The 27,981-nt window shown below is 42.6% G+C and overlaps 1 protein-coding gene and 1 non-coding gene across 9 annotated transcripts in view; both read right to left on the reverse strand.

Moving 5' to 3' along the window:
* Nucleotides 1-3,872: 3,872 nt before the first annotated feature.
* Nucleotides 3,873-27,981, reverse strand: part of ST7 (suppression of tumorigenicity 7) — a 263,596-nt gene continuing 239,487 nt past the window's right edge. For 5 of the 8 annotated variants that reach the window (XM_059933536.1, XM_059933534.1, XM_059933539.1 and 2 more), the window contains 4 exons: nucleotides 24,313-24,463; nucleotides 14,477-14,569; nucleotides 11,849-11,988; nucleotides 9,985-11,032 (listed from right to left, as the gene is read on the reverse strand). In XM_059933536.1, the coding sequence (XP_059789519.1) occupies nucleotides 10,913-11,032; nucleotides 11,849-11,988; nucleotides 14,477-14,569; nucleotides 24,313-24,463 (504 nt within the window). In that variant the 3' untranslated portion in view covers nucleotides 9,985-10,912. Of the gene's footprint in view, nucleotides 4,222-9,984; nucleotides 11,033-11,848; nucleotides 11,989-14,476; nucleotides 14,570-24,312; nucleotides 24,464-27,981 lie in introns of those variants that run through there. The other 3 variants (XM_059933537.1, XM_059933535.1, XM_059933542.1) reach the window with 2 other exon arrangements.
* On the reverse strand, nucleotides 27,139-27,245 carry LOC132372294 (U6 spliceosomal RNA). The gene has a single exon (XR_009505162.1). It is a non-coding gene; the product is annotated as a U6 spliceosomal RNA (small nuclear RNA).

Consider the following 27,981-nt stretch of genomic DNA (forward strand, 5'->3'; position numbering starts at 1 on the left):
CACGAAGGAGGTAGAGAGAAAAGTTTGCCCAAAGCATGAAAAGCCCTTGTGCACCTCAACCTTACCTGCCTGCTTGACTCTGCTCTTGGATGAAGACCAGGAGGTGGCAGGAAGTCCAGCTGCGAAGGGGACGTGGTGTGGTGCTTTCCCGAACGCTGCCTATTGCAACGCTCATTGGGAAAGATTCAGGATTCTAAACAAAAGGGAAAATAAACCATGTAAAGGACAGTCCTTTTTTTTTAAAGCACTAGATTGAGATTTTGAATAGAGGTACTTTACACTTCAGATAGAGGAGTCAACGTGATTTATCTTTTTCTTTTGCTTAAATAAAAAGAGATGCTTGATCATGCACCATGATCAAGTGGGGTTTATCCCAGGAATGCAAGGATTCTTCAATATATGCAAATCAATCAATGTGATACACCATATTAACAAAAAGAAGGATAAAAACCATATGATCATCTCAACAGATGCAGAAAAAGCTTTCGACAAAATTCAACACCCATTTATGACAAAAACCCTCCAGAAAGTAGGCACAGATGGAACTTACCTCAACATAATAAAGGCCATATATGACAAACCCACAGCCAACATGGTTCTCAATGGTGAAAAACTGAAACCATTTCCATTAAGATCAGGAACAACACAAGGTTGTCCACTTTCACCACTATTATTCAACATAGTTTTGGAAGTTTTAGCCACAGCAATCAGAGAAGAAAAGAAATAAAAGGAATCCAAATCGGAAAAGAAGAAGCTGTCACTGTTTGCAGATGACATGATACTATAGAGAATCCTAAATATGCTACCAGAAAACTACTACAGCTAATCAATGAATTTGGTAAAGCAGCAGCATACAAAATTAATGGACAGAAATCTCTTGCATTCCTATACACTAATGATGAAAAATCTGAAAGAGAAATTAAGGAAACACTCCCATTTACCATTGCAACATAAAGAATGAAATACCTAGGAATAAACCTACCTAAGGAGACAAAAGACCTGTATGCAGAAAACTATAAGACACTGATGAAAGAAATTAAAGCTGATACAAACAGATGGAGAGATATACCATGTTCTTGGATTGGAAGAATCAACATTGTGAAAATGACTATACTACCCAAAGCAATCTACAGATTCAGTGCAATCCTTATCAAACTACCAATGGCATTTTTCACAGAATTAGAACAAAAAAATTTCACAATTTGTATGGAAACACAAAAGACCCCGAATAGCCAAAGCAATCTTGAGAAAGAAAAACAGAGCTGGAGGAATCAGGCTCCCAGACTTCAGACTATACTACAAAGCTACAGTAATCAATACAGTTTGGTACTGGCACAAAAACAGAAATATAGATCAATGAAACAGGATAGAAAGCCCAGAGATAAACCCACGCACATATGGTCACCTTATTTTTTATAAAGGAGGCAAGATTATACAATGGAGAAAAGACAGCCTCTTCAGTAAGTGGTGCTGGGAAAACTGGACAGCTACATGTAAAAGAAGGAAATTAGAACACTCCCTAACACCATACACAAAAATAAACTCAAAATGGATTAAAGACCTAAATGTAAGGCCAGACACTATCAAACTCTTAGAGAAAAACATAGGCAGAACACTCTATGACATAAATCACAGCAAGATCCTTTTGGACCCACCTCCTAAATGGAAATAAAAAAAAAAATAAACAAATGGGACCTAATGAAACTTAAAAGCTTTTGCACAGTAAAGGAAACTATAACTAGACAAAAAGACAACCCTCAGAATGGGAGAAAATATTTGCAAATGAAGCAACTGACAAAGAATTAATTTCTAAAATTTACAAGCAGCTCATGCAGCTCAATATCAAAAAAACAAACAACTCAATCCAAAAATGGTCAGAAGACCTAAACAGACATTTCTCCAAAGAAGATATACAGATTGCCAACAAACACATGAAAGAATGCTCAACATCACTAATCATTAGAGAAATGCAAATCAAAACTACAATGAGGTATCACCTCACACCAGTCAGAATGGCCATCATCAAAAAATCTACACACAATAGGGCTTCCCTGGTGGCGCAGTGGTTGAGAATCTGCCTGCCAATGCAGGGGACACGGGTTCGAGCCCTGGTCTGGGAAGATCCCACATGCCACGGAGCAGCTGGGCCCGTGAGCCACAACTACTGAGCCTGCGCGTCTGGAGCCTGTGCCCCGCAACGGGAGGGGCCGCGATAGTGAGAGGCCCGCGCACCGCGATGAAGAGCGGTCCCCGCACCGCGATGAAGAGTGGCCCCCACTTGCCGTAACTAGAGAAAGCCCTCGCACGAACCGAAGACCCAACACAGCCAAAAATAAATAAATAAAGTAGCTATTAAAATAAATAAATAAATAAATATATTTAAAAAAAAAAAAAAAAAATCTACACACAATAAATGCTGGAGAGGGTGTGGAGAAAAGGGAACCTTCTTGCACTGTTGGTGGGAATGTAAACTGATACAGCCACTATGGAGAACAGTATGGAGGTTCCTTAAAAAAGTAAAAATAGAACTACCATATGACCCAAGAATCTCATTACTGGGCATAGACCCTGAGAAAACCATAATTCAAAAAAAGTCATGTACCACAATGTTCACTGCAGCTCTATTTACAATAGCCAGGACATGGAAGCAACCTAAGTGTCCATCGACAGATGAATGGATAAAGAAGATGTGGCACATATATACAGTGGAATATTACTCAACCATAAAAAGAAATGAAATTGGGTTATTTGTAGTGAGATGGATGGACCTACAGTCTGTCATACAGAGTGAAGTACATCAGAAAGAGAAAAACAAATACCGTATGCTAACACATAATATATGGAATCTAAAAACAAAACAAAACAAAGCAAAATGGTTATGAAAGAACCTAGGGACAGGACAGGAATAAAGACGCAGATGTAGAGAATGGACTTGAGGACACGGAGTGGGAAGAAGGGTAAGCTGGGATGAAGTGAGAGAGTGGCATGGACATATATACACTACCAAATGTAAAATAGATAGCTAGTGGGAAGCAGCCGCATAACACAGGGAGATCAGCTCGGTGTTTTGTGACCACCTAGAGGGGTGGGATAGGGAGGGTGGGAGGGAGATGCAGGAGGGAGGAGATATGGGGCTATATGTATATGTATAGCTGATTCACTTTGTTATAAAGCAGAAACTAACACACCATTGTGAAGCAATTATACTCCAATAAAGATGTTAAAGAAAAAAAAAAAAAGAGATGCTTGGCAGGTGTGACTCATGTAGAAGGCTTTCGAAGATGGTGAAGACAAACGACTACTTTGGTTCAGATCATGAAAACACTCAAAGAACGCTCACATGCAAGCATCAAGAATGCAAACATGATAAAAAAAAAATGACCCTTATGAGAAAACATTTAAAAAATGGCAATGTTGAAAGTGGTCAGGTCCTACAATAGACTATTGGCGCTGTAGCTCTCATCAGAACTTTTCTTCTCACGACAAGTTCTCAGAAAGCAGAAGTAAAATGATTCCTAGAACCACAGTGCTGAGTTCTATTCCATGAGTAGAGTCTCTGAATTGGAACCACCTGGGATGGCACATACATTTTGTTTCATTCATGCTTCCTGTCATTCATGCTGGAAATTTCTTTTGTGCATTTAGCCTATGAGGACATACAGTTTGGGGCTGAAAAAGATGGTACTTTTTAGCCAAAGAGAGTCTGTTTCCTAAGCCACCAACCGTAGGGGTGCCAAGGGCCTGGTGAAAGGAGTTCCACTAGCATAGAAAACCATCGTGTGGCACTGAGCAGATTTGGGGCCTTAGTAAATTAAATGTAACCTGTAGGTTTATTTGGACACAACAATTTTAGGGTTGGAAGACACAACTGGTTGCTGCAATACACAAAAGTTTATTTTTGACTTTTTTCTTTTCTGAAAGCAAAATATAATAGAACCGAACATCAATGAATTTTGTACAACAAAAACAGCTTTTAATATGGAACAGACAGTCCATGAAGGTTTTAAAATCTCGGAACGGCTTCCCTTTTTCAAAGTCATGCTTTCTTGCAGTCCACGAGGAGTTGGCACGAAGAGATGGTGGCAGCCCGCTGGGTGAGGTGAGTGGAAGAACGGGTGGGCTTCCCTAGATCCGAGTCAGCTGGTGCCATAGACTGGATGGGAGGATGCTTTCCACTTTCTCCATGACAAAGTTTAAGGGGGCAAACAAAGTGCTGAGGAACTGCGAACAAACCAGAAAAGCACAGAAGTCAGGAGAAATCTTGTTCAAGACTACAAAATGAACCTCTCCAACTCATGCTTGCATCTTAAGTCTCTGCATTATAAAAAGTTTCCAAAGGCTACGATTTCATATTTATGTTTGTAGGAAACATTGGTTGACGAACAAACCTACTTTCCAGCTTCTGCACCCGCCCCCCCCGGCTCTGATGGATGAGGGGGAGAAGTGCTGGCTGACAGGCCCTTCACTCCTCTGACAGCTGCCCACAGTTCTGAGGCCTTCCAACCAGCCTTCAGGATCTGAGGGCTGCCCATGGAGATGACCAGTGCCATCAAAAGGGACTGACAGATGGGTGGCAAGTGAGCAGAAGAGTTTAAAAAATGGTGACAACTTCTCCACCTGCTTGCCTAGTTATAGAACTTTAAGTGGAAAAGGCAACAACAACAAAAAAAGTCCAGTTCGTTGTATGGTTGTGAATTGCTTTGGGATCCTATTGCCTCCCAAACACCTGCAGCCCATGTTCTTTTCTCAACTACCTGCTTAGTGGTGAGCATCATGGGAGCCTTGGGGAGGGCAGCAAGCTGGCCAGTCCATGGACGACACGTCCTTGTGGAAAAGGTGCTGCTCTGAGGACAGCTTTGGGATCTCTTTCATTTGGTTACTGAATTCCTTTCTGTTTTTCATGTAGAGAATAATGCTTATTATCTGTGCCTTTTAAGAAAGTCAGGCGCCTTGCCTGAGACTCATTTAATGTAATTTCAAATCTGTTCTGATTATGTTCTCGTGAAGGATCAGCCTCCCTCCACAAGCCATCCAGCATCTGGCAGAAGAGGTGCCCTAACCCAACCAGGCACAAGAGGGGTGTTTGGATGGGTTTCCTTGCTCTCTGTTCAGAACCAAGGTATCGTCTCACTAGGGTTCAATGTCTGGTTCTTGTACTGTGGAGTCCTTTGTCCCAATCCCTTGCCCATAGCACAGCACAGTCTACACCACCAAGAATTTCCCACAGAAGCGTGCTGTAGGACGTGAGTACATACGCAGAGGGGGAACATGGTCTGAGGCCAGACAAGTTAGTAGACCCGCACGTAGTGAAGTTAAGACAGTCTCCTCTACTGTCATATGTTCTATGGATTGTGGGTCCTCAAGAAGGGGTGTGGTAGGCAAGTTTCCCAAATTTACTTGACCTCAGAATCTTTCCTTCTTCTTCTTCTTCTTTTTTTTTTAAAGAACCAGTAGAATGCAAACTGGGAAGGCCTGTACCACATTATGGCAGGACCATCAAGTGCGAGATTTGTGTAACCAAAACTCGAGAGAGTATAAGGTTCGGAACCCTTCTCTGTAGTGCATCTTTTACATCAATTGAATATATTTACTCAGTAAGGCACTTAGGTACTGGGTGAGATATAAAAGCGTCTAGGACAAAAGTCCCACTGTCAGGAAGCTCAAAGCCTAGGCGGTGGGGGAAGGGAGCCACTAAGACCTGTACCCAGCAAAGTAACAATGCCAGGTAGACCACGATAGAGTAGAAGATAGACGCACAAACAAAGCACCAGGAAGGTTCGGGCAAGGGAGAGAATCCATTTTGTCGAAAGAAACAGGAAAAACTGAAAATGAGGTGACTGAAATAGTCCCCAGTGGATGGCTGGGGTATGAAAAGACAGAGATGGGGTAAGAATGGTAAGGAAAGAAATGTGAGCAGATGGGCATTCCAGGCTCAATAAACAGCTGGAACAGAAAGGGGAAAGCAGCTGGTATGACTAGAAGAGATGGAGGTAGAGTTCAAAAGCAAGTAGAATAACTCTGGGGAGGGCCTTGAGTGCCAGGCTGTTAAGGAACTTGCAGTTAAGAAAAAGGCAGCCACGTTAGTACTGGAGTGAAGGTAGGATGGCTCTTCCCGCAAGTGGGTGTTAGATGTAGGGCAACGCCTGGCAACCTTCTGAAATCATCCTTTGTTGGGTGCACAGTACCACATGGGATGCTCACCCTACTTAATGAACGGCCTGTCCTTTTCAGTCTAGAGCTGGATGCAGCTGGAAGGCATTGTGGGAGATACTAGGCCCAGGAATGAGTAATTACTGCCCGAGCTGCCTCTGCAAGAGTTTGTAAAATCCTAGTTCTAAGAGGATGACACGGAACAAGTCTACTGATTGTATCAGACCGACATGATAACACTGTAGAATTAAAAATATTTATACATAACATTTATTCATTTGTTTGTAATCAGAGATTGTCAAGGCTCCCTAACACACAGCCTTTGCCTATAATACTCAGCTCCATAAGAAGCAGTCTGGATGAACCAAGGATCCTGACATCCTGACAGGGGCTGGAAGATGAGGCCCAGTGAACAAGGTGATTTTGCTGGTGAAGTTATCATATCCTGCAAACCTAATCCAAAACAGATTTATAACCACCAAAGTTGTGACTGAGGTGGGGACAACTGATGCATTAGCGTGAGCCAGTGTGGTTAGATGATAGGAATCGCTCGAAGTCTACGCCCTGGGCGACTTCATACACTAAACGGGGGGACACCAGGGAACCTCAGCTTGGGTAGCAGAATGAATGGAGATGTTGTTACAAACCTGGTTCAAAATAAAGGCCTGTCTGTTTGCTTAGTTTTGGTCACTGACCTGACTTGGATAAAAAGCATAAAAGGGAGTCCTCTGGAAAGTAAGTGGCAGGCCTCGCCCAGTTTGTGGTCTGTAAATGCCCCTCTTTCCACCCTGCGCAGCAAGATGCAGTGAGCCCTGTCCCCCTGGACACACCTGTGCTTCTCGACCAGGCTCCACAAGAGAATTAAATCCTAATACCTCCCATGTATGTGATCATTTACTGCTCTCCCTCATATCTAGAATGTTCTATCCTTGGGACAATCGAGAAAAGAATGCCTTGAACCCTTTCCTAGAGAGCCTAATTCTCTCGCAGCACCCCAGTTGCGATGTGCACCCTTTGTTACTAGGTTACCTTCCTCCTTAGCAGCCCTCTCCGAGTCCCCCTCCCCATCACTCACCCACAAGGAAGAAGCAGCAATGTAATGGGGTACCTGAAACAGTTAAGCCTTTTCATTTAGTAACCAGACAAAGGTCAGTGGCTTTCATCAGGAGGTATTAAACAAAAAAAGTTTGGTGGAACATGCTTTGCTTACTTAGGATACTCACTGGTACTTCTTTGCACGTTTGAAAATCAGTCAACACTTTTTGGCCAAAGACTCAACCAATGCACATAGAGAAACAACAGTTTCACTTAGGGACCTGGGAAATTTTATTGCCTGAAAAGTTAAGTCTGAATGAGCAACACCAGGCAACCCTGGAAAAGCTCATCTATCTCAATGTCCAAAACTTCTGTCCTGGGGGCAGACATACACGGTCCAAAATGCACCATAATTCAATCAGTGTCTTATGGTGAGAAAAAGCAACTGAACTAATAAAAAAGAGAGAGCGACACTTCAATGGCCTGATCCTCCTTTTCCCGAAACACCATTATTTAGAAGAAGGTCATGGCTCGCAACAACGTGCTTCGTTAACATTTGAAACGCCTCTGCTTATCTGAATAAGTTCCAGGTGCCCTACTGCAATCAGACAATTGACATTTCACTGTAATCAATATCAGACTTCAAAGAGGTCAGGGCCTATAAGTTGAAGACAAGAGTCAGAAGTCAGGGGGCTGGATCTCAGGGAAGGAGAGAGACCAGAGGAGGAAAGACAGGGCCCTTCAAACAGAAGAGGTCAGAATGCTGACCTTCCCACATTCTGTGAGGGGCTGGGTTTGGAATGATCACTTATTTATATGAGCAACCTTATCTTGGTAACCAAACATTCTAGGAAGAGTTAGTCCTAAGTCATTGAGGTAGATTAGATTAGGCGGAGAGAGTTGAAGCCTCTCATTTTACTATTTTTCCAGTGGCTCACACTTGGCTGCGGGCTTCCTTACTGGCTGCATATCAACATGTAAACACACTGGAGAGTTCCCAAGCTGCACGCAGCCTGGCGGGTGGCAGTGCGATCTCTCTCCATCTACTGAGTCATTATCCCAGGGACATTATCTCAGGCGAGGTCTGAGAAAATCATTTTCACAAGCTGCAAATGGTTGCAGGCAGCCTATAGGGCGGCTGTGATAACCTGTGGGGGGCTTCACGAAGGGCCTGATGAAGTGACAAGAGTGAAAATGTAGAGAAGACTCCGGAGCAGTTGGGGGGGGGATGGAGGAGGGAGACGGGGCTTGTCTCCTTCAGGCCATCCATCTTCCTTCCCCATGAAATCTCTCCAGACGTTTTAGTACTGCTAAACCTTAATGAAGGGCAAGATGAATGTGATCCTCCAGACAGAGGTTTAAAAGCAAATTTATCTAAACTACTTTTGAAAACTATGAGTAGCTGACCAAACTACCACACCTTGGTAGAGTATAAAATATGAGGACCATAAAGGCAAATTTATATTTTATTTAATCATTTGGTCCTTGACTCAAAAGCAAAGCTTTGGAAACATTAAATGAGGAGAGTGGCCCTTGGTCTAATATCCATAACGAGCACATCTCTGTGATATTCTGGAGGCCACACAGCCTTACCCAGAGAACACCCAGTCGTATTCTATGTACTACCCTCCATTCCTCCCAGCCCTCTCCCCGGGTGACGCAGTTTCAGGCAGTTACTTTATTCAGTACAGGGGCTCTCAGCCCTGGCTGCACACCCAAATCACTAGGGGGGCATCTGAAAACTCAGATGCCCAGGCTGCATCCCAGACCAACTAAGTCAGAGTCCCCAGGATTGGGAGATCAGGCACCTGTCATTTTTAAGCTCCCTAGATGATTTCAAGGAGCAGCCGGGGTGAAACTGCTGGTTCCTAGAAACCTGTCACCTCAACAGCTCTGATGTCGCACCACGCACCTGCCAACGGCTGCTCAAAGGCTGGCTTTTTTGAGACCGGTGTTCTTTGAAGGAAATGGTCTTCAACCCCCATCCTTAGAATCGGTGGGGGGCGGGGCTTGTTTAAAAACGCAGATTCCCGGGTGCTAACACTCAAGGCTCTGAACTTCCGGTGGTAGGGCAGGTGAATTTCGTGCACACTAGGGGCTGAGAATCACTGTCCTGATCCTAAATTCCCACCAAGAGCTGCTTGTTAGTTCAATGAAGAATGACATTGTCTAATGTTGTAAATGTATTCTTATTTTAAATTTTACTACATGACACTCTAATCTACTCGGACTTTTGGTAACTGCTTTAACTCAGAGGTTGGCTTGGGAATAGAAGCAAATAATGAATAGCATAGGCCCATAAACTAGCGAGCATCCAAGGAGGCAGCTTGGGTAATACTGGGTTCAGGAATCATATCATGTACAGAAGACTTAAGGAAATTGAAGACATTCTGCCTGAAGAAAAGAGAAGGTAGTAAGTTAGAGGTGAGAGGTGGCCATGAATATATTAGTTGCCTCAAGAAATTGCAAGAGGAAGTAGAGTTGTTCACTATAGTTTTGGAGAGTAGAATAGGAAATAAGTGGAAATTAAAGGAAGGCAGATTTTATCAGTATCAAGAAGAGTTCTGAGTGATCCAGTACTGAAATGGGCTTCCATGTTGAACAGGTGAACACTCCATCGCTAAAAGTATTCCAGATGAGTCTAAATGACCTTCATCAAGTTACTGCTGAAGGCAATTTAAGGTCCCTTTCAACTCTGTCTGTGATCATAATTATAAAAGAAGAGAAGAAATGCTAAGCTGTATCTAATTTTTTACAGTGATTCTTTCTGCAGAAACCACTACCATTTATTTATTTAATAATCATTTATTGAAAACCTACTATGTGCAAGGCACTGTGCAAAGCTTTGGGGATACAGAGATGAGGAAGACACAGTCCTGCTCGCAAAGAGCTCACATTCTACAAGGGGGTCAGACAAGTTTTTAACAATTATAATACAGTACAATAAACGTAATATAGGTATTCATAGAATACTGTGGGAGCTGAGAGGAGAAACATCTAACTCAGCTTAGGAGAAACTTAGAAAGGAAGCTGAGTATAAGAGAATGAAGAGGCGTTAGTAGACTGGACAAGTGCTGATGGTAATGGGGAAGGGCATTCCACGCAGAGCAAACAGTACATGCAAAGGCACCGAGGCACACAAAAGCATCTGGGAATGGTGAGTAATTCACTGTGGCCCAAGAGCAGTGTCTGTGCAAGAGTTGGGAGAGAGATGAGGCTGAAGAGGCAAGCAAGGGCCAGATCATAAAGGACCTTGTATGCCATGCTAAAGATCTGGGACTTTATCCTGATGCTGGTGGGAAACTACTGGAGAAATTCAAGCAGGGAAGTGACATGCTCAGACTTGCAATTTAGAAAGATCATTCTTGTGTCAGTATGAAAGAAATACTGGCAGAGGATAAGACTGGAAGCAAGGAGACCAGTTAAGACTCTTGCAGGTGTCCAGGCAAGAAACCACAAAGATCCAAACTAAGAGACAGCCATGGGAGAAGAAGGAAGGGAAGAAAAGGTGAATTACATTTACCGAATGCCTAGTGGCTCAGGAGGTTAGAGCCGACAGACTGTGAAAGCCAAGACAGACAGGATATAAGGAGTGAGAGAGGGAAGAGTTTGGGAGGGCTGCCGAGTTTCTGGCTTGAGCAACTGGGTGGATGTCAGTGCCACTGGCGGAGATCAGGAATACAGGAGGAGGAGCAGTTTTGGTGGTGGGGGAAGAAGGGTGATGAGTTCAGTTTTGAAAATGATGAGATTGAGGTGCCGGTGGGATTTCCAGTTCATCTTCAACACGCATGAAAATACTCTTGCAATTCCAGTCCCTGAACTCTGTCGAGCAGAAAATGTCAATCATCTGGAAAGGGATTAAATCAACCCAGCCAAGTTAGAAATCATCCTTTCTGACTCCACTTGCCTTGAAATCAGAATGGAGTTCCAGGGAAACAATTGATATTCTTTTCCTTATTCCTTCTGTGTGAAACTCCTTTGTGGCAAAATCAGTAAACTTATCCTCACTGCATGTGCAGGCTGAAATGGTCAGTTTTCATCAAGGAAACAATGGTTCTTGGTTGTCAATGCAGATGGCTTTTCTTATTAAAGCTCTTCTCCATAACCCTCTTTAAAGACCCTTAATGGATTTCCATACTTCTAAATATCGTATCTGTATACTTCTTAATACTACACACCCTTCACACCCTCTCAGTTCATTCCCCAAACAAGCCATTTAATTTGTAGACATTAAAACTTTTTAAATTTAAATCATCTTTGAAAATGTAAATTCTATCCTTCTTGAAGGAAAGACCTACAGTATCTGAAGATTAGAAATGACATCATTCAATTTATACAAAACTGAATAATCTCCCAAGTATTTTTCATTTGCTAGGATTCCCTTAATTCTTTAATTCTTTTAGACCTCATGCATTTTTTTAGGGGAACTGCTGAGAATTTTCGTGTCTGTGAAATAGGCAAGGCATGCAGTAACAAACAAGCTACACTTTCTCATGCTGACCCTCAACCCTTGATCTCACTGATGATAATGAAAATTAAACAGTATGCAAAGCATCAATACAAGCACATCCACTTCTACACAACACTCCGCTGTTTCTCTTATGCCGCTTCTCTTGACTTTCCCTGCCCCTTGCCTGCGGCCTCCCCCTCGGCAAATACTCACAGCTTTTGCAAAGACCCCCATGAGTTCCGGGAACTGATGTGTCAGGAGGGCCAGCATGGCTGTGAAGGAACACAATCCAGCAGTAAAGAGAATAAAGAAGGGAAGCTCCTTTTTTGGGTAAACTGAGACTTCATGGAAAGCTGTGGAGAAGATCAAAAGGGAAGTGTTAGGGCTGAAGTAAAATGCATTCTCAGGGAATTTCTATAGGTGGGACTGACTCTTCAGGGCTTTGGCTGAAGCCTGCTGGAAATGAAGAAGGTAGGGCCCTGGAACGAACAAGAGCCAACATTTCAGCCAGCCTTTGGTGGCCTATCTGCTTCTCCCAGGTCCATGTTCAACCTTCAGAACTCTATCTAGGGCATGATAGGGCTAATTTGGGGATGTCACACACTCATGGGCAGGGACAGTAACACTATCTATGCCTAATATACAGTATTTCTTTCGCAAAAGCAAACACAAATAAAACAAAACTTTATTCAAATTATAAAACACATGTTCACTGAACAAAACCTGGAAAATCCAAAGTCAAGTATACTGAAAAAAAAAATCCTCTCTCTAGGTTTTCACTTTCCTGTAATTTTTAAATCATTGTGATAAGGTGATATTAGTGTATCTTGTATTTTTTCCTGGTACAATCTAACTATGTCAGTGGAGGGTGCCACCCTGATAGACATTCAGCGAGGACCATCCATCCATCAATAATGGGAGATTTTAGAGCCTTTCATAACTTTTAAATTTCGAGTGGCCCACACAGAGAGGAAAGCAACTAAGGCTGGCCCAGTGGAGGGGAGCCGTGAGGATGTGTGTGAGCAATACTGCCACTCAAACCAAAGCATTCTAGGGGCTCCATCTTCCTCAGGAAATCCAAGGTCTCAAGCCTTTCCTTGACCTTCCAGCTCTAAGCAGTAATCCACTCTGCTGAAACTGAGGGTGTAGAGGGCCAAGGAGGGACAAAGCACAAACGAGCACATGCACCTGAATCCAGGGATGTCAACCTGCTAGGATTCTTCACGGGTGGACATGTGCTCAGGACCACCGTGGACACTACACCACTCACGTGCAGCACGCAAGTAACATGTAAAATCACCCACCCACATCCCATCCTCACCCTCAGCACCCAACGATTTTGAGGGGAGATCAGACTTGAACCACTGCATTCAATTAAATAAACGTGAGCCATAATTTTCTATTCCAGGACTGTAAAGATTATTCCTAGACAGTTTCTTTTAAGAACTGTAATCTTGTTCTAATAGTGGATCTAACCCCATGGAAACATGATTGGACTCAATTAAAACATTTTAAAAGAGTGTACTTTTCAGAAAACTGCCTTTCTTACCAGAAACCGTAAATGTTAACAAGGATCTCCCTGAAGGGGGAGTCAAAAGGTAAAGTATGGGCCCACCACAGGGACTTCTGAAATCAAATCTAATGCAGAGTGAGGCACCCGACCCTTTTCCACAATAAACTCAGATGGTGAGGAACCACAGCCCGCTGAGGTCTCCCAGCTCCCGAGGTAACACGTCTCCCAGTGGGTCTGTCCTGCAAAGCAATGAGAGAGCTGCCTCCTGCTCTTTCAACCTGAGACGGCAGCCTTGTTTTGCACCCACTACGCTGGAGATTTACGACTAGCTCAAAAACATGGGCATTAGACAATCTGCCAGCACCCAGGGCTCCACAGTTATCCTGGCCCTCCTGGCAAAGCATTTAAATACGTTCCAGCTATGAGATGTGACGTAGCTGGGGCTGGTGCAGGGTGGATGTGGCAGAAGAGAGGACGGGGAAGAGAGAGCAGCCAAGATTTGGAGCGTATTATCTGAGGGACGGAAGTACGTCCTAAGTCAGGGCCACATGAACAGCCTGGACACGCTCTTCATACACAGCATAATTTGATAATCACTATTTAGCCGGAATTGTCAAAACAATGTTGCATTACAGTAAACCAAATCATACTTTCCACGTGCGGTATGGGCCCTCCGACTGCTGGCTTTTAAGGCCCTCGAGGGCAGGATTTGCCCGCCGCCTGCTGTAGACAGTGTTGAGGCCGCACGTGTGCCCTGCACACGTTACACCAGCTCACTGCGTGCCATCCGTGAGATGCTCACGGGAAATCCCGCTGGCCAAGAGCACCGCATCACCGCAGAGGGCAGGCTCACCCTGCCCACGACTCCGCCTCTGGCCACAATGCCAGCGTCCCGGTGCCACCCTCCCACCCGTGGCTCATCTGCAGCTCCCTCTGAAGCTGGTGCTTCCCCTCTAGACTCCGGTCTGTGCAGACTGCCTCTGACCAGAGGGAGAGCCCAGGCCGAGCCCAGCAAGGGGCATCTGCCCCAAACTAGGGGTCTCTGGGCTCAGACCAACCAGTACATGATGGCTCTTCATCTACATTTCAGTCCTGGGGGGGGGGTCTTTCCCTTTGATGAATCTGGAGAGACGTGGAGGAGCAGGAAGCCAAACCTACACACATAACTCACTTTAATGCTTATGCTATCACATGAGGATGGGGTTTGGGAGAAGAGTAATAAAAGACAAGGAACATCATAAACATTTATCATTTCCACCTCTTCCCATCCCAGTCTTTGGCACACCACCCTCACCAGCCAAAGAGAGGAATATGGAGGGGAGACTCACATGGAAGCAGCTCACGATCTGCTGTTTCTGTACAGATGGGGTAAGGATAAAATAGATGCCCCTTTTCCAAGGGATAAGGGATCATCCGAAAAGCTGCAAAGGACAGACAATACGTTAGAGGTACAATATTTGTCTCATAACTTCTCAACCTCAAAAAGAGACTTTTGAGCATTTTTATAATGGTGAACACTTCTACAAATAGCTCCCAGAAAGGAGGCAAGACTTACCCAAACTCTGAGTCATGTGCCAGATAAGCTGTCAGAGATGCATTATGATGTATGCCTCACACATTAACCTCACACTATATATTCTGCGCGAACCTCACAAAACTGGGTGGGGAATGGGGGTGCAGAGGAGTAGGGAAAGCCATCAATTCCAATGCCCGGGGTTTCCTCATCTACAAAATATTATGAAAACGTCATAAGCACTAATTCAATATAGCTCACCTGATGGTAATAACGCAAACCTGTACTGAAATGCTTCCCCAAGAAGCAAACGTGGACTGACTTGTTGGATCGTGTCACAGATGCACAAATATGAAAGGCATTCTAGTATGTCTATTTTAAAAATATGTCTAGGTGGATTAGAATTCCAACCAAGATGGATGAAAACAAGAACCTAAAAATGCATGACTTGGGAGGTATTTCTAAACTTTATGAAACTTTTAAATCTTCAACATCATGTGGGGAAAAAATGGATCTGGAGAGGTTGATTATCTGTATTTTGATGATATCAGGCTGTGTAAGTTCTGGTTTTGTGGCATCAGATAACATTAGGTCTCACACTGAATTATGACTTTCCAATCAATCCATCTCTTCCCGTTATCACGTGTGTTACTCTCCCTGTTACGAGGTCATCAGCACGTTAGTCTCACTGTTTCTGTGAACAGTATTTGAGGTAATTTTTCTTCAACAGATGTCCGGTAACTACAGCATGCTGTAGCTATAAAATATAAAAACTAAACCCTACACTGGGAATGTCAGATTACAGTCCTTGCCTTCATGTGTGTCAGAAAGGGATGGTGGCAACACAGCAGGCTTTTCAGTCTTAAATGCTACATTTCAAGGACTCCTAGCTACATCCTCAGCTGTGTAATTACCTGAGCCTTCTCAAAATGCTGTCAATGTACATATTTATCTTTTGCATACTTATTTCAAACAGAAATCAGAAACAAAGAATGTTCTCCCTCACAAGAAATGACAAGGTTCCATTGTAACCAGCATCAGTGCACATATGGTATTTATTCTGGTGTCTGAATATTATTTAAAAGTAAAAACATTATGTATGTGATTCCAGCATTTGGAATGCAGTCAATCTACACCACAGTGGTATCACTTTGAGGTTACAGCACATTGCCACGGAGAATATAAATCACTATAAACGTGGGATTAGAGCAGAGCCAGTTTGCTGGCAGTTGGCTGAGGTAAAAATGTTATCAATTTTCCTCTCATAACAGAAACCTCTTAAACAGAGATTAAAACATTAAAAACACCCCAGACTTTAACTCTTCTTAAAATGAAAGGCTCACCCTAGTTCAATCAGACCTTTTCTTTCATGCAAACCAAGATGACTTTTGCCCATTACAACGAGCAAGAGAGGAGTTCCCTGTACAGGTTGTTAACACACAAAGATTACTCAAAGGCACCAGCAGCTCTCTCAGTAGAATTAGGCTTGCAAGAGAAGGGGAAAAATTACAAAACCAAAAAAATCCATTTAGTGCCTTTATAGGATACACTAAACTCTCTACTGGGAAGCAGTGCGTTTAAATTTAAACTGCAATATGGCAGGATTTTAATACTATTTCCCATGAATGATGGCTGCTATGAAAGCATCCCAAAAATGTAGAAAAACCTATGTGGAAGTATTTTTTTTTTTGAAATCCAGATTCTCCATGTGCACTAGGGCTGCTGTAATTAAGAATCTGTTCAGGTTCATATGATATAAATAAACCCTCCGTTTTCAAAGTGGCTATAAATTTGAATGCTAAATTTTGTTCAAAACTGAAGTCAGTTTGCACTTCGGGGAGCAATTTTTTAAATGAAATATAGGAGTGCAAGATCTTGAGAGTGTTCAACCATAGACATCAAATGGTTGCTTGGTGTCTCTTCAGTCAGATGCCAAATATTTTTTACTCCAGTATTTGGCATGCATACAAATTTTGTGCATCAAGTTAGTCTTTTCCTTCTTCTAATCAGTTCTGGTGTTTTTGGAGAGGGTGAAGGCACTGATTATATACGACTCAAAAAAGAATACACACACAAACACACACACACTTTTTGTACTGTCCTCTGCCCCCAACCCCTGGGATTGTAAAGATGCTTATGTGCTCTTAAAATTGCTCATTCTCATGTCAGTTGTCATTTACATCAAGTTCATAAAATAATATTAAGACTTTTGGCTTCACTAAACAAAAGCAAGCACAATTTCTGTTTGCAATTCTATCCTTGGTCCACCCTGCTGTGCGGGGCCCAGCAAAGTGTGCGATAAGCAGTGGAGGTCTGCAAAGAACGGGAGGAGGCACTGCATGAGCCGGGCCAGCTGCACCTCCCACCTCCTGGTCCCTTTCACTGCAAAGACACGTAACTGCTCCACAAGAACCTCGTGGCTTTAGCCGAATGTCCAGAACTTTTGCAAGTGCAAGTAGTAACACACTGATTTAGCAGGGCAAGTAAGAATGGAAAAAAGGTCATTTGAACTATTTTATGAATTTGATCTACTTCATGAGTGACTAAAAACCTCCTGAAAAATCTCCATCCAAAAAAACATACACTTCAGAGGAATTAAAAATGTACATGTATTTGGTTAAAAACGAAACAAAACAAAAAACCTGGACCACTCAGAGTTAATACATGGGACGCAAGTGGCATTGTTGCATTTTCCTTTTGTGCCATCCCCTCCCCTACCTTGGTTTCTATTGTGCCTTTGTGGGAGAGGCAAAATGAAACTGGGAACTACTTAATGAACACAGCAGGCTCTCCACAATGACGTGTGAGGCATTACACTGCTGCCTTCCACCCCTGCCCAGACACGTTTTCTAGGCACCAGGCCTATCAGTGCTGTGCCGATCAGAGACTCGACCAATACTGGAGAAAGAATCAACAGAACCAAAGACTGAACAGAAGGATGGATACATGAACAAATTAATTCCTGATTTCCCCAGTGACTTCTAATGAGCTCTCATCCTGTCCACAATGTAGACAAGGATAGAAGGTGATGTCTGATACTTTGTCTATGTTGCCTTTTCAAAGAGGATCTCAGAGAACAGACCCCTTGCAATAGCAAGAACTGAGTTCGAATCCCAGCTCTACATGGTCAAAATCTTGAGTGCCTTCCTCGTGCAGCAGCGATAGAAAGGTAGCCAAGTACGCACTGTCCCTGCACTGATGGAGCTGACCACCCAGGGTGGGAAACAGATGAGCCAATAATCATGAAAACAAGCGTGAAAGTCCCCCTGTGATACCTAATGGGGGAGTGGTGGAGGTGACAGCTCAGGATGAGTCTAACTTGACCAGGCTGACAACTGTATGACTTTGGGTGGGTCATTAATCTGTGTCCAGTCTCTTCGGCCGTAAAAATGAGAACACCAAGGATCTCGAGAGGCTGTTAAAGGGACTAAGTGTGACAGCGAAGGTCAACACATAGTGCCTGACTGCTCAATGAAAGTTAGTTTTCTCTTTACCGTGCCTTTCCACTAACCCCAAGTTCCTACTTTCTCTAACAGGTCATACTCTAGATTATAAGCAAAAATGCTGCTTGTTTGTGAACAATTAGAAGTGCAAATGATAGAACAGAAAACTTTCATCAAAATACACATTTTTTTTTTATTAATTTATTTATTTATGGCTGTGTTGGGTCTTCATTTCTGTGCGAGGGCTTTCTCTAGTTGTGGCAAGCGGGGGCCACTCTTCATCGCGGTGCGCGGGCCTCTCACTATCGCGGCCTCTCTTGTTGCGGAGCACAGGCTCCAGACACGCAGGCTCAGTAATTGTGGCTCACGGGCCCAGTTGCTCCTCGGCATGTGGGATCTTCCCAGACCAGGGCTCGAACCCGTGTCCCCGGCATTGGCAGGCAGATTCTCAACCACTGCGCCACCAGGGAAGCCCCAAAATACACATTTTATGTTCTCACTTTTGACTGTAATGCAGGCAACTGGCCATAAAGGCTCTTTGTCTTTTGTGAGGCTTTGGGCACAATAAGGAAAATTCAAAAGTCAAAAGCCTGGGTTCTGATCCACATTTTTTCACTATCTACTTATATGGCCTTGGGAAAACCACTTTCCTTTGGTTAGATTACATGATGTTCCATTCCAATTCTGAAGAAAACTTCTAGAGTTTTATAGCAGATTCACTAATTTGTTAGAGACCTGCAACACTCTATAACACTCTGTTCCTGCTTCCATGATAGCACTGCTTGTATCCACACTATATATTATAAATGTGTGTGTATGTATATGTGAGAATACGTGTATACACACACACACACACACACATTAATGTTTCTCTCAAAGCGTTTCAGAGTCTGACTCATCTTGGTATCCCCAAAAGAATGCCTGGCACAAAGGAGGGACTCAATAAATGTTAACTGAATAAAGGAATGAATAAGTTAATGCACAATAGGGCAGAAACAGAATTTTTCCCTTTAAAAACCCCAGTGGATCCAAACGGTCAGCTGCTCAAAACTTAATAACTGAAAGGAGCAAGCTGGTTCTACTGGGCAGTAGGTGGGGAAGCGTTGAATAATATTTGGAGTCCGGCTACTAGTGTTAAGTTGGCTATGGCCAGGGACTTTAGCTGGCCATTGTTTTCTCCTAAATTATAAAATTTAGCCTTAGATCTATGGGGTGAGGGGTGGAAGAATTTCTCTTTAGCAGTCCCAAAGGTGCCAGGCTTTTGGAGGAAAGGTTTGGTTAGAGGAAATGCCCTAAGGACCACATCTTACAGCAAGAAGCATTTACCATCAGGTTCAAAGAGAATAAATTAGAATCAGAATCTCATCCTTTGCTTCAACAATGGACCATTTTCTCCTCTCAAAGGAAATACTTTGCCTAGTCCCCCTAAAAAACACCACCTTCAAATCTTATACATTATTTAGTGAATTCTTTGGAAAAAAAATCTCCAAAAAGAAAATAAAGAGTCTTACTTGATCAAGTGGAAAAAAATGGAAACAAAGAAAAGCTAAGTGATTTACCCCATGGCATTCTAGCCTTCTGATATATAGGACCTGAAAATTAAATCTTAAAGTTCATAGTTGTGGTCAGCAGACTATTCTGCTTTATAAAATAAGTACAGCCAAAACAGAGCCCTGAAAAGATCAAGGTAGAAGGGAGATAAGGCCACATCAGTATTTAATACAGGTAAAATAGAAGATGTGCCCTTTAAAATAGGGCCCCATAAGGCGCAATACCATTGTAAATAAGACACAATTCAAACGAGATCCCTCATTCATATATGTTTTACACATTCAACACATACTTGCAGTCGTGTGTGTGCACGTGTGTGAGCGTAACCAGAACCTACAGTGTTTAAAATAAATATAATTCAGATAATGTGGCAGCTGTGTAATGAACTAAGAAACATGTTTTTAAATCTTATAAATTAAAACTTTCCCCATTTCTTCATTATCTTGACTTTGAGGAACATATTGTGTAATTTCAGGGGCTGGGACAGTGATGAATCAAATATTTTACAAACCTTTGAAATGCTGATGTATTTGTGGTTGAGGACTCCGTTTTTGTGTGTGTTTTTTTTTTTTTAAACCACCATATGTTTCAAACCCAAACAATCTCTGCCATGCATCAGCTGGACTTTGGGGTTTTAACAAAAATGTGAGTTATTTCAGCCTGATTGGTAGGAAACTCACTTAATTCCACAAGATGACTAATGCTCCAACATAATAAACTCATTAAAAAGCAAAGAAAAATATACCTCATCCCTACCCCTAACTAACACTTTTGACATAAGTCAGGCTTTTAAAATTTTTTCTAAAAGATAAACTGACTTTTTAAAAGAATACTCACTTTTAACATGGAACCTGGTGAAATGAGGCACTGTTACCTTCCTCCCTGAATCATCTTTCTAATGAAAAGGGGAAACTGGAAGGGAGTTGGGGAATGGCCTTAAATTTCAGAATGAAGAAAAAAATGATTTAAAGGCGAAAACCTAGACCCTGAGGCTGGAGATGTCAAAATGCGGCACCCAGTGGTAAACTGGAGGAAGTGCAGCCTCCTGCGCTCAGGCACAGGCCGTCTAGGGGAGCCCCACTGACCTCAGAGAGGGAGAGGGAGCGGTTCTGGTACTGTAGCCGCCCTGAGGGCAACTGCCCTGAAGCCCACTAATCTGGGATGGGGTGATGGCATTCAGTATCTTCAGTGCTTCACAGTTTTCAAAAAATGGGTAAGTTAATACCAGTTAATAGGTAGCTAAGTCAGAATTCTAATCCAAGTCCTTTTGATTTAAAATCCAGAGCCCTGATGCCTCCATTTAACTTAGAATGGACACAGATCTAGAAGGTTTGTCAACCAATTACACACAATTATCTAAAGTTGGAGTGGTAATTCTTTCTTCTAAATTGCAAGACAGATTTATAGCTTTGTTTTTGAAAAAAGACCAAAACTGTTTGTAATGAAAGATTATTTTTCTAAATACATGCATATACGTATATACACACACACATATATACACATGCATATTTATGCTTGTAGAAAATATATATGCTTGTTGTAGAAAGTTTGAAAAATACAAATAGGAAAAAAAAATCACTTAAAATCTACTTAAAGATGTATTTATTTCCAGTCTCTTACACCTTTGTTTATATATAGAATGTATTTTTTTATAGAATTGGGCTCATTCTATAGTTAAAATGTTTATGTCAATATTTAACAACAAAAATATAATTTTATATAGAATGATTAACTTTCATAACACTAGAAAGGGCATAGGTATACCCCAGTCTGTAAGCAGTGGTGTAAATTGAGGGCTTCTAAACAAATGTTTCAGAGATGGCTGATCCTCTTAACCTTAATCTATTCAGGAAAGGCTTAAATAGCTGGTATTATAGAAAAGAGCAGTGAAGAAAAAGTGAACCTGGCTCTACCAACAGTGCTGGCAGGACATTCAACAAGTTACTCACCTCAATGAACCTGTTCCTCTCTTGATCAACTAAGATGGCCACCTCTGTCCTGCCTAACTCAGAAATTTATCAGGAGTCCATGAAATGATGGAAATACAAACCCTCTGTGAATTACACTGTTACACAAACACTCTTCAAGGTTCTTGGGATCCTCCAAGGTAATTAGCACCTGGTAAGCACTCTCATGGTTCTCTTTTCTTTCTAAAACTGAATGGTATGGCTCTCTTTATGAAAACTGAACAGCAGCGTAACTTCCTGGTTCTTAATTATCTATAAGGATCAGATGCTGAATTTGTCTCTCCTATAGGCCCCTGACTACCTTGCACACTGTTTTATGTCTAAAAACTCACCCCTACCTACTAGAGAACGGACTTGAGGATACGGGGAGGGGGAAGGGTAAGCTGGGACAAAGTGAGAGAGTGTCATGGACATATATACACTACCAAATGTAAAATAGATAGCTAGTGGGAAGCAGCCGCATAGCACAGGGAGATCAGCTCGGTGCTTTGTGACCACCTAGAGGGGTGGGACAGGGAGGGTGGGAGGGAGGGAGATGCAAGAGGGAAGAGATGGGACATATGTATACGTATAGCTGATTCACTTTGTTATAAAGCAGAAACGACACAGCATTGTAAAGCAATTATACTCTAATAAAGATGTTAAACAAACAAAGAAACAAAAAAACCAAAACAAAAAACTCACCCCTTCTTTTTATTCTAATAAAGTGTTCCACCCGTCTAATTTGAGGTAATTACATCCCCCCAGAGGTACTACACTGCTTGATGTGGGGTTCACTATGTGACTTCACATTTCTCACGATCTCACTGTCCTTCCCAGTTGCTCCAGAGCATCTCCCTATTGTTATATGATTATATGGGTAACTAACTTCCAAACAGAATTTCCTCATGGTTTTTTTTTTAATAGTTATGCCATTCCTAACACTGTGTCTTCATCACTTCTGCCCACCCGCTTTTGACCTTTTCTATAGGACTGGTAACTTTCTTATCAATTAGATCCAATCAATAAGCTTCTATTACTATGTTTCCAAGGTACCGCGATCTATAAATACATTCTTATTTGGTTAAGTCGGTTTGTCCATTTAATTTTACCACGACTAACACTAGGTGAGGCCTCTTATGTTCAATCTTGCTGGGCTTTTTCTGTCCCTTTCTCACGTTTAAATAAAAATTCCTTTTGTCTCATCTGGATAGAACACTTTAAATGCAACAAGAAGCCCAAGCCAGAGGGGACTGCATACATGTCCACACACACCCTGAGCAGAGTGTGCTGCATTAACATATCCAAATAGCAGGGCCAGGACACCGGGAGTATGTTACCACACTTACAGAGCAGGGGTAGAAACATCGGTCAAGTCGATGGCCCTCAAGTTATAAATAGTAAATGATTTAACTTCACCCGCTATCAATTCTCTAAAGAAATATTTTCAAAACAACTACACAAAAAACTTTCAATCAACCTGAGTCTCTGTCAAGTTACTTTTACTCCATCTCATTTGGCTGCCCCCCTCCCTTCCTGCACCAGTTTAGATTCCTGCTGGGTTAGGGAAGGGCAGGAAAAGGGAAGAGCAGAAGATTAGCAAAATGAAAATGGAAGGAGCAAAGATAAACAGTGAAAGGGATTAAAAAGACATTCATCCGTGAGGCTGATCAGAGTAGGAGTGAACTAAGGAAAAATTATCAGAAGACTCTAATATTTCTTTTCCCCATGAGAGGGGGGAAAAAAAACCCCATGCTACATGTTGTGTTTGTTTTGCTTAAATTAATGATAACAGAGTGTTAATATCTATGTGGTCCAATAATCCACAATCTTGAGCCTTTTTCCTTAATTTTCATTCTCCCCAACAGCCCCACCACTTAGCATTTGTTCACAGTGTCCTTGCTTATAATACTGTCCCAGTTCTTCAAGGCTTGGTTCAAATCTCATATGACCCATAAGGTTAACCATGACTGCTCCCCCCCACAGGCCTCTCCTTTCTGAAAAGTCACTGGGCAGGGGCTCCATGCTGCTGATTACTCCTCCCAACTGGAGGAAATGCTTCTCCAGGGCAGGGAGCACGTCTCACCCACCATTAGAGCCACTTCTCCTTACACGGAATGACGGTGCCCAGCTCGTGCTCAGATCAGTTTATCCCCACATCCATCTAACAGGCATTTATCCCTTAACGCACAATGCTACACCTGCCACCGTACTGGAGGCCAGCGGCCACTGCTCTTGTTCTGAAGCATAACCGCTGCTCGTTTATGTTTGGCTAACCCAGCTCTCCTGGAGGATGACTGTGGCTCTTCAGCCAACCCTCCCAGAAAGGCCATCCAGAAGCGGTCATCAGAGCCCAGCACGAGGCCTGACCCCACGCCAAAGGTTCCCATGGTGCTGAGGGGCTGTCCAGGTCTCCAAAGAGGGTTTTCCAGCTGTAAAATGCACCTCTGCCAGGACAGCCCAGACTCACCCCATCCACTGTATAAACTTGCCTTTTTGAGCTGCAGAGATGGGATCACCACAGTAACACCTGCCACCACTGGGAAACTAGAGAGCCTGAGTAATTAACCATCTCTGGGTGATGGAATATCACAGAGAAGGAGAGCTATAGATATGCAAATCTTCATCATTCATCGTGAACACTCAGGGTAAAAACAGTTTTAGCATCTTTTCATGCTTTAAAAACATTTGAAAGAAAGAAAATTACTTACTGCCTTCCCACGTACAATGCAGAAGATTCAAAGCCCCTTCTACCCTCTTCCAGTGTGCCAGATGAAAGAACGCATATGCTATTGCTTCACTGTCCCCTCTCTTCAGGATATGTTCTGGGGGCAGGATTAAGCTTTTCATTTCTAGTAGGTACTGAAATTAAAAAAGGCAGGAGACAGATGTGTTAATACACAGTAATTTGGAATTCAATATTGAAAATGGAGAGGTTGATTTCCCTAAAGCCGCCGCTTGTAAGCATTTAATCAAACCTGCAACCTCATTACTACATTTGAAGGCAATTACTGAAACATCCAGCAATCCAAAGTTTGCTGACAGATAATTAGCCTTGTACTAGTTTCCTACAGTGAAGATCAGAGGCTTTCAGGCTAAGATATTCTAATCAAAGAAATATATATATATATACGTATACAGACTCAAACAGCAAAAAGGAAAATTTAGAAGACACAATAATTTGGTATAATTTTGTAACCAGAATGAAAATACATAAAACAAACACATGAAGGTTAAGAAGTCATATGACTAAACCAACCACACTGGAGAGACTTGAGGATGACCAGCACTGCCCATTAGTTTCTCCTCACAGATCTATCAAGGAGAAGGCTCTAGTCCTGCGGAAAGGGTCACCCATAGCTGCTCAGGTGCTGGAGGAGGAAGGGTGGCAGCCTGGGCACAGGAAGACCCAAGGGAGGGGAGCAGTACAGACCCCAAACCACATTGTTCTTTCGGCTCCTTTCCGAAACACTTCAGGGGTCTCAGGAGCGCAGGGCAAGAATGGATATTCTTTCTGGGGGCTCACAGAAGACTAAGTTTCCGTTTGTATTCTTTTGTGTTTACTATAGAATAGAAAGGGAAGCAGATTCAGGCCGGTATTTTATATTTGCAGATGCTCACTTGTCTTTGCCAGCTGGTGTTCCCCGTGCCCCACTCCTCACCAACTCCCCTCCGGATTCGTCCCCAACACACACACACACACACACACACCACCAACCACCGTCACAACAACCCAGTCATCTCCTATAAAATGGAGATTAGCAGACCACAGAGGTATGTGTTTCATGAAAACAGCACAAATACAGAGAAAGGAGGTGCTATGAGAAGAGATGTCCAACAATTTTAATGTCAGAAACAACTGTGGATTCATCTGTCGGAGGAAATTTATGAAAGAGGGTGAAGAGTGGAAGAATCCGGATCCACAGAATGGAGGTTACAAGACACCCATCAATGTTTCGCTCTCATCTCGCTGTGGGTTCACACACTGGGCACGTGGGGCGCAGCAGCCTTTAAGCTTCCTCTCCTGTTGGCGTGCTTGGCGTCGAGGCGCACCGCCCAGCAGGAGCCGGGTGGACACATTCTGGTCTCTCGGTTCAGCAAATGAAACTTTCCTTGCGTTGGGTCTGGTATCTGAAGAAAGCTCCAAGCCTTAGGCCTCAAAGCAGGAAGAGCAGGAAGCGAGAGCCCACCCTGAGAGCAGCGGAGAGCAGCCCTCACACTTGCGGAGCGGGTGGGCTTGAAGGCCCTCCTCGACAGGAAGACGTCTTCCCAGGCTGGTCCATGAAAGGTGTTCATTATTTTGATGCGAGGTCCTCAAGCATGAGTTCATGCGCTTTTTTGAATTCTACATGTTACTGCCTTCTTCCTTCATCTTGTTTTAAAACAGTGAACGACAAAAATCTTTTGGGAAAAATAATGATTTTGAATTACCTAGTAATCCAACTAGCACTGTATCTATTGATATAATAAATATATAAATATAAAGGAGAATTTTATGTTCAGAGATATATCATCTCGTGATTCTACCTTAATAGAAGCCATTATGTCATAGGCTGCTACTGTCCATGATGATTTTAGAAGGCCCCAAGAGTCATAACTTGTAAAATGCTATGAACTCTATTAATTTTTTTAAATAATCATCAGGAGAACAAAGGAAAGGGAAAATTTCTTGCTTAATGAGTGCCCTAGAATAAGACTTTGACTTCTGAGTTTCTAATAATTATTTATAGCCTACCAAATAGTCAACTTTTTTTTTATACATCTTTATTGGAGTATAATTGCTTTACAATGTTGTGTTAGTTTCTGCTATACAACAAAGTGAATCAGCTATATGTATACATATATCCCCATATCCCCGCCCTCTTGCGGCTCCCTCCCACCTTCCCTATCCCACCCTTCTAGGCCATCACAAAGCACCGAGCTGATCTCCCTGTGCTATGGGGCTGCTTCCCACTAGCCATCCATTTTACATTTGGTAGTGTATATATGTCAATGCCACTCTCTCACTTCGTCCTAGCTTCCCCTTCCCCCCGCTGTGTCCTCAAGTCCGTTCTCTTCACCTGTGTCTTCATTCCTGCCCTGCCACTAGGTTCATCAGTACCGTTTTTCTTAGATTCCATATATGTGCATTAGCATACAGTATTTGTTTTTCTCTTTCTGACTTACTTCACTCTGTATGACAGACTCTAACTCCATCCACCTCATTACAAATACCTCCATTTCATTTCTTTTTATGGCTGAGTAATATTCCATTGTATATATGTGCCACATCTTCTTTATCCATTCATCTGTCGATGGACACTTAGGTTGCTTCCATGTCCTGGCTATTGTAAATAGAGCTGCAGTGAACACTGTGGTACATGACTCTTTTTGAATTATGGTTTTCTCAGGGTTTATGCCCCATAGTGGGATTGCTGGGTCTTATGGTAGTTCTATTTTTAGCTTTTTAAGGAACTTCCATACTGTTCTCCATAGTGGCTGTATCAATTTACATTCCCACCAACGGTGCAGGAGGGTTCCCTTTTCTTCACGCCCTCAAAAATATGGAACGGTCCACGAATTTGCATTTCATCCTTGTGCAGGGCCCATGCTAATCTTCTCTGTATCATTCCAATTTTAGTATATGTGCTGCCGAAGCGAGCACACCATTCCTTTTCATTTCTATGATTAGGAAAGGCTTTCAAAGTCACATCTGTGAGAGAACTCTTCTCTTGGGCTAAGGAACCTTCAGGAATAGGAGCACCTGAGAAGAAGTAGGCCTGGCAGCCACCCACATGTGGGTAGAAGTCTAAACAAACTAGGAAGGGGCGTGGCAGAGGAAACTTGGGGAAAGAGGGAGGATTTTTAGAAAATTATCTACAAAGGGATATGTTAGATCTGTGTTGTCCAATATGGTAGCCTCTATTTAATGTGTGTCTATTTAAATTTAAATCAATTAAAATCAAATAAAATTAAAAATTCAGTTCCTCAGTCCCACTAGTCATATTTCAAGTCCTCGAGTGCTATATGGAGTTAATGACTACCCTACTGGACAATGTAGAGACATTTCCGTGATCACAGAAAGTCCTAGTGGACAGCACTGCTTCAGACAATGGAAGTTTCTAATCCTGAAGTAACGGAAACAATTTTTAACATGAAAAAATTTCACAGATGCCCATGATAGAAACTGTAAGTGTGGAATCTATTGATCAAAAATACACAGTATGGCAAATAGTTACAATAAATAGTAATGATACAAGAATTCATTTAAAACTACTGTTGGCCACCAGGGCATCTACATAACATTTGGAAAGCAATAGTGCACGTGTGTGTGAGACAGATGGTTTACTCAGCCTGCAGACTGAACGTGGTGCATATGGCTTCAAGGACGTCGTCCATAG

This window comes from Balaenoptera ricei, chromosome 9 (assembly GCF_028023285.1).
Source record: "Balaenoptera ricei isolate mBalRic1 chromosome 9, mBalRic1.hap2, whole genome shotgun sequence".
NCBI lineage: Eukaryota > Metazoa > Chordata > Mammalia > Artiodactyla > Balaenopteridae > Balaenoptera > Balaenoptera ricei.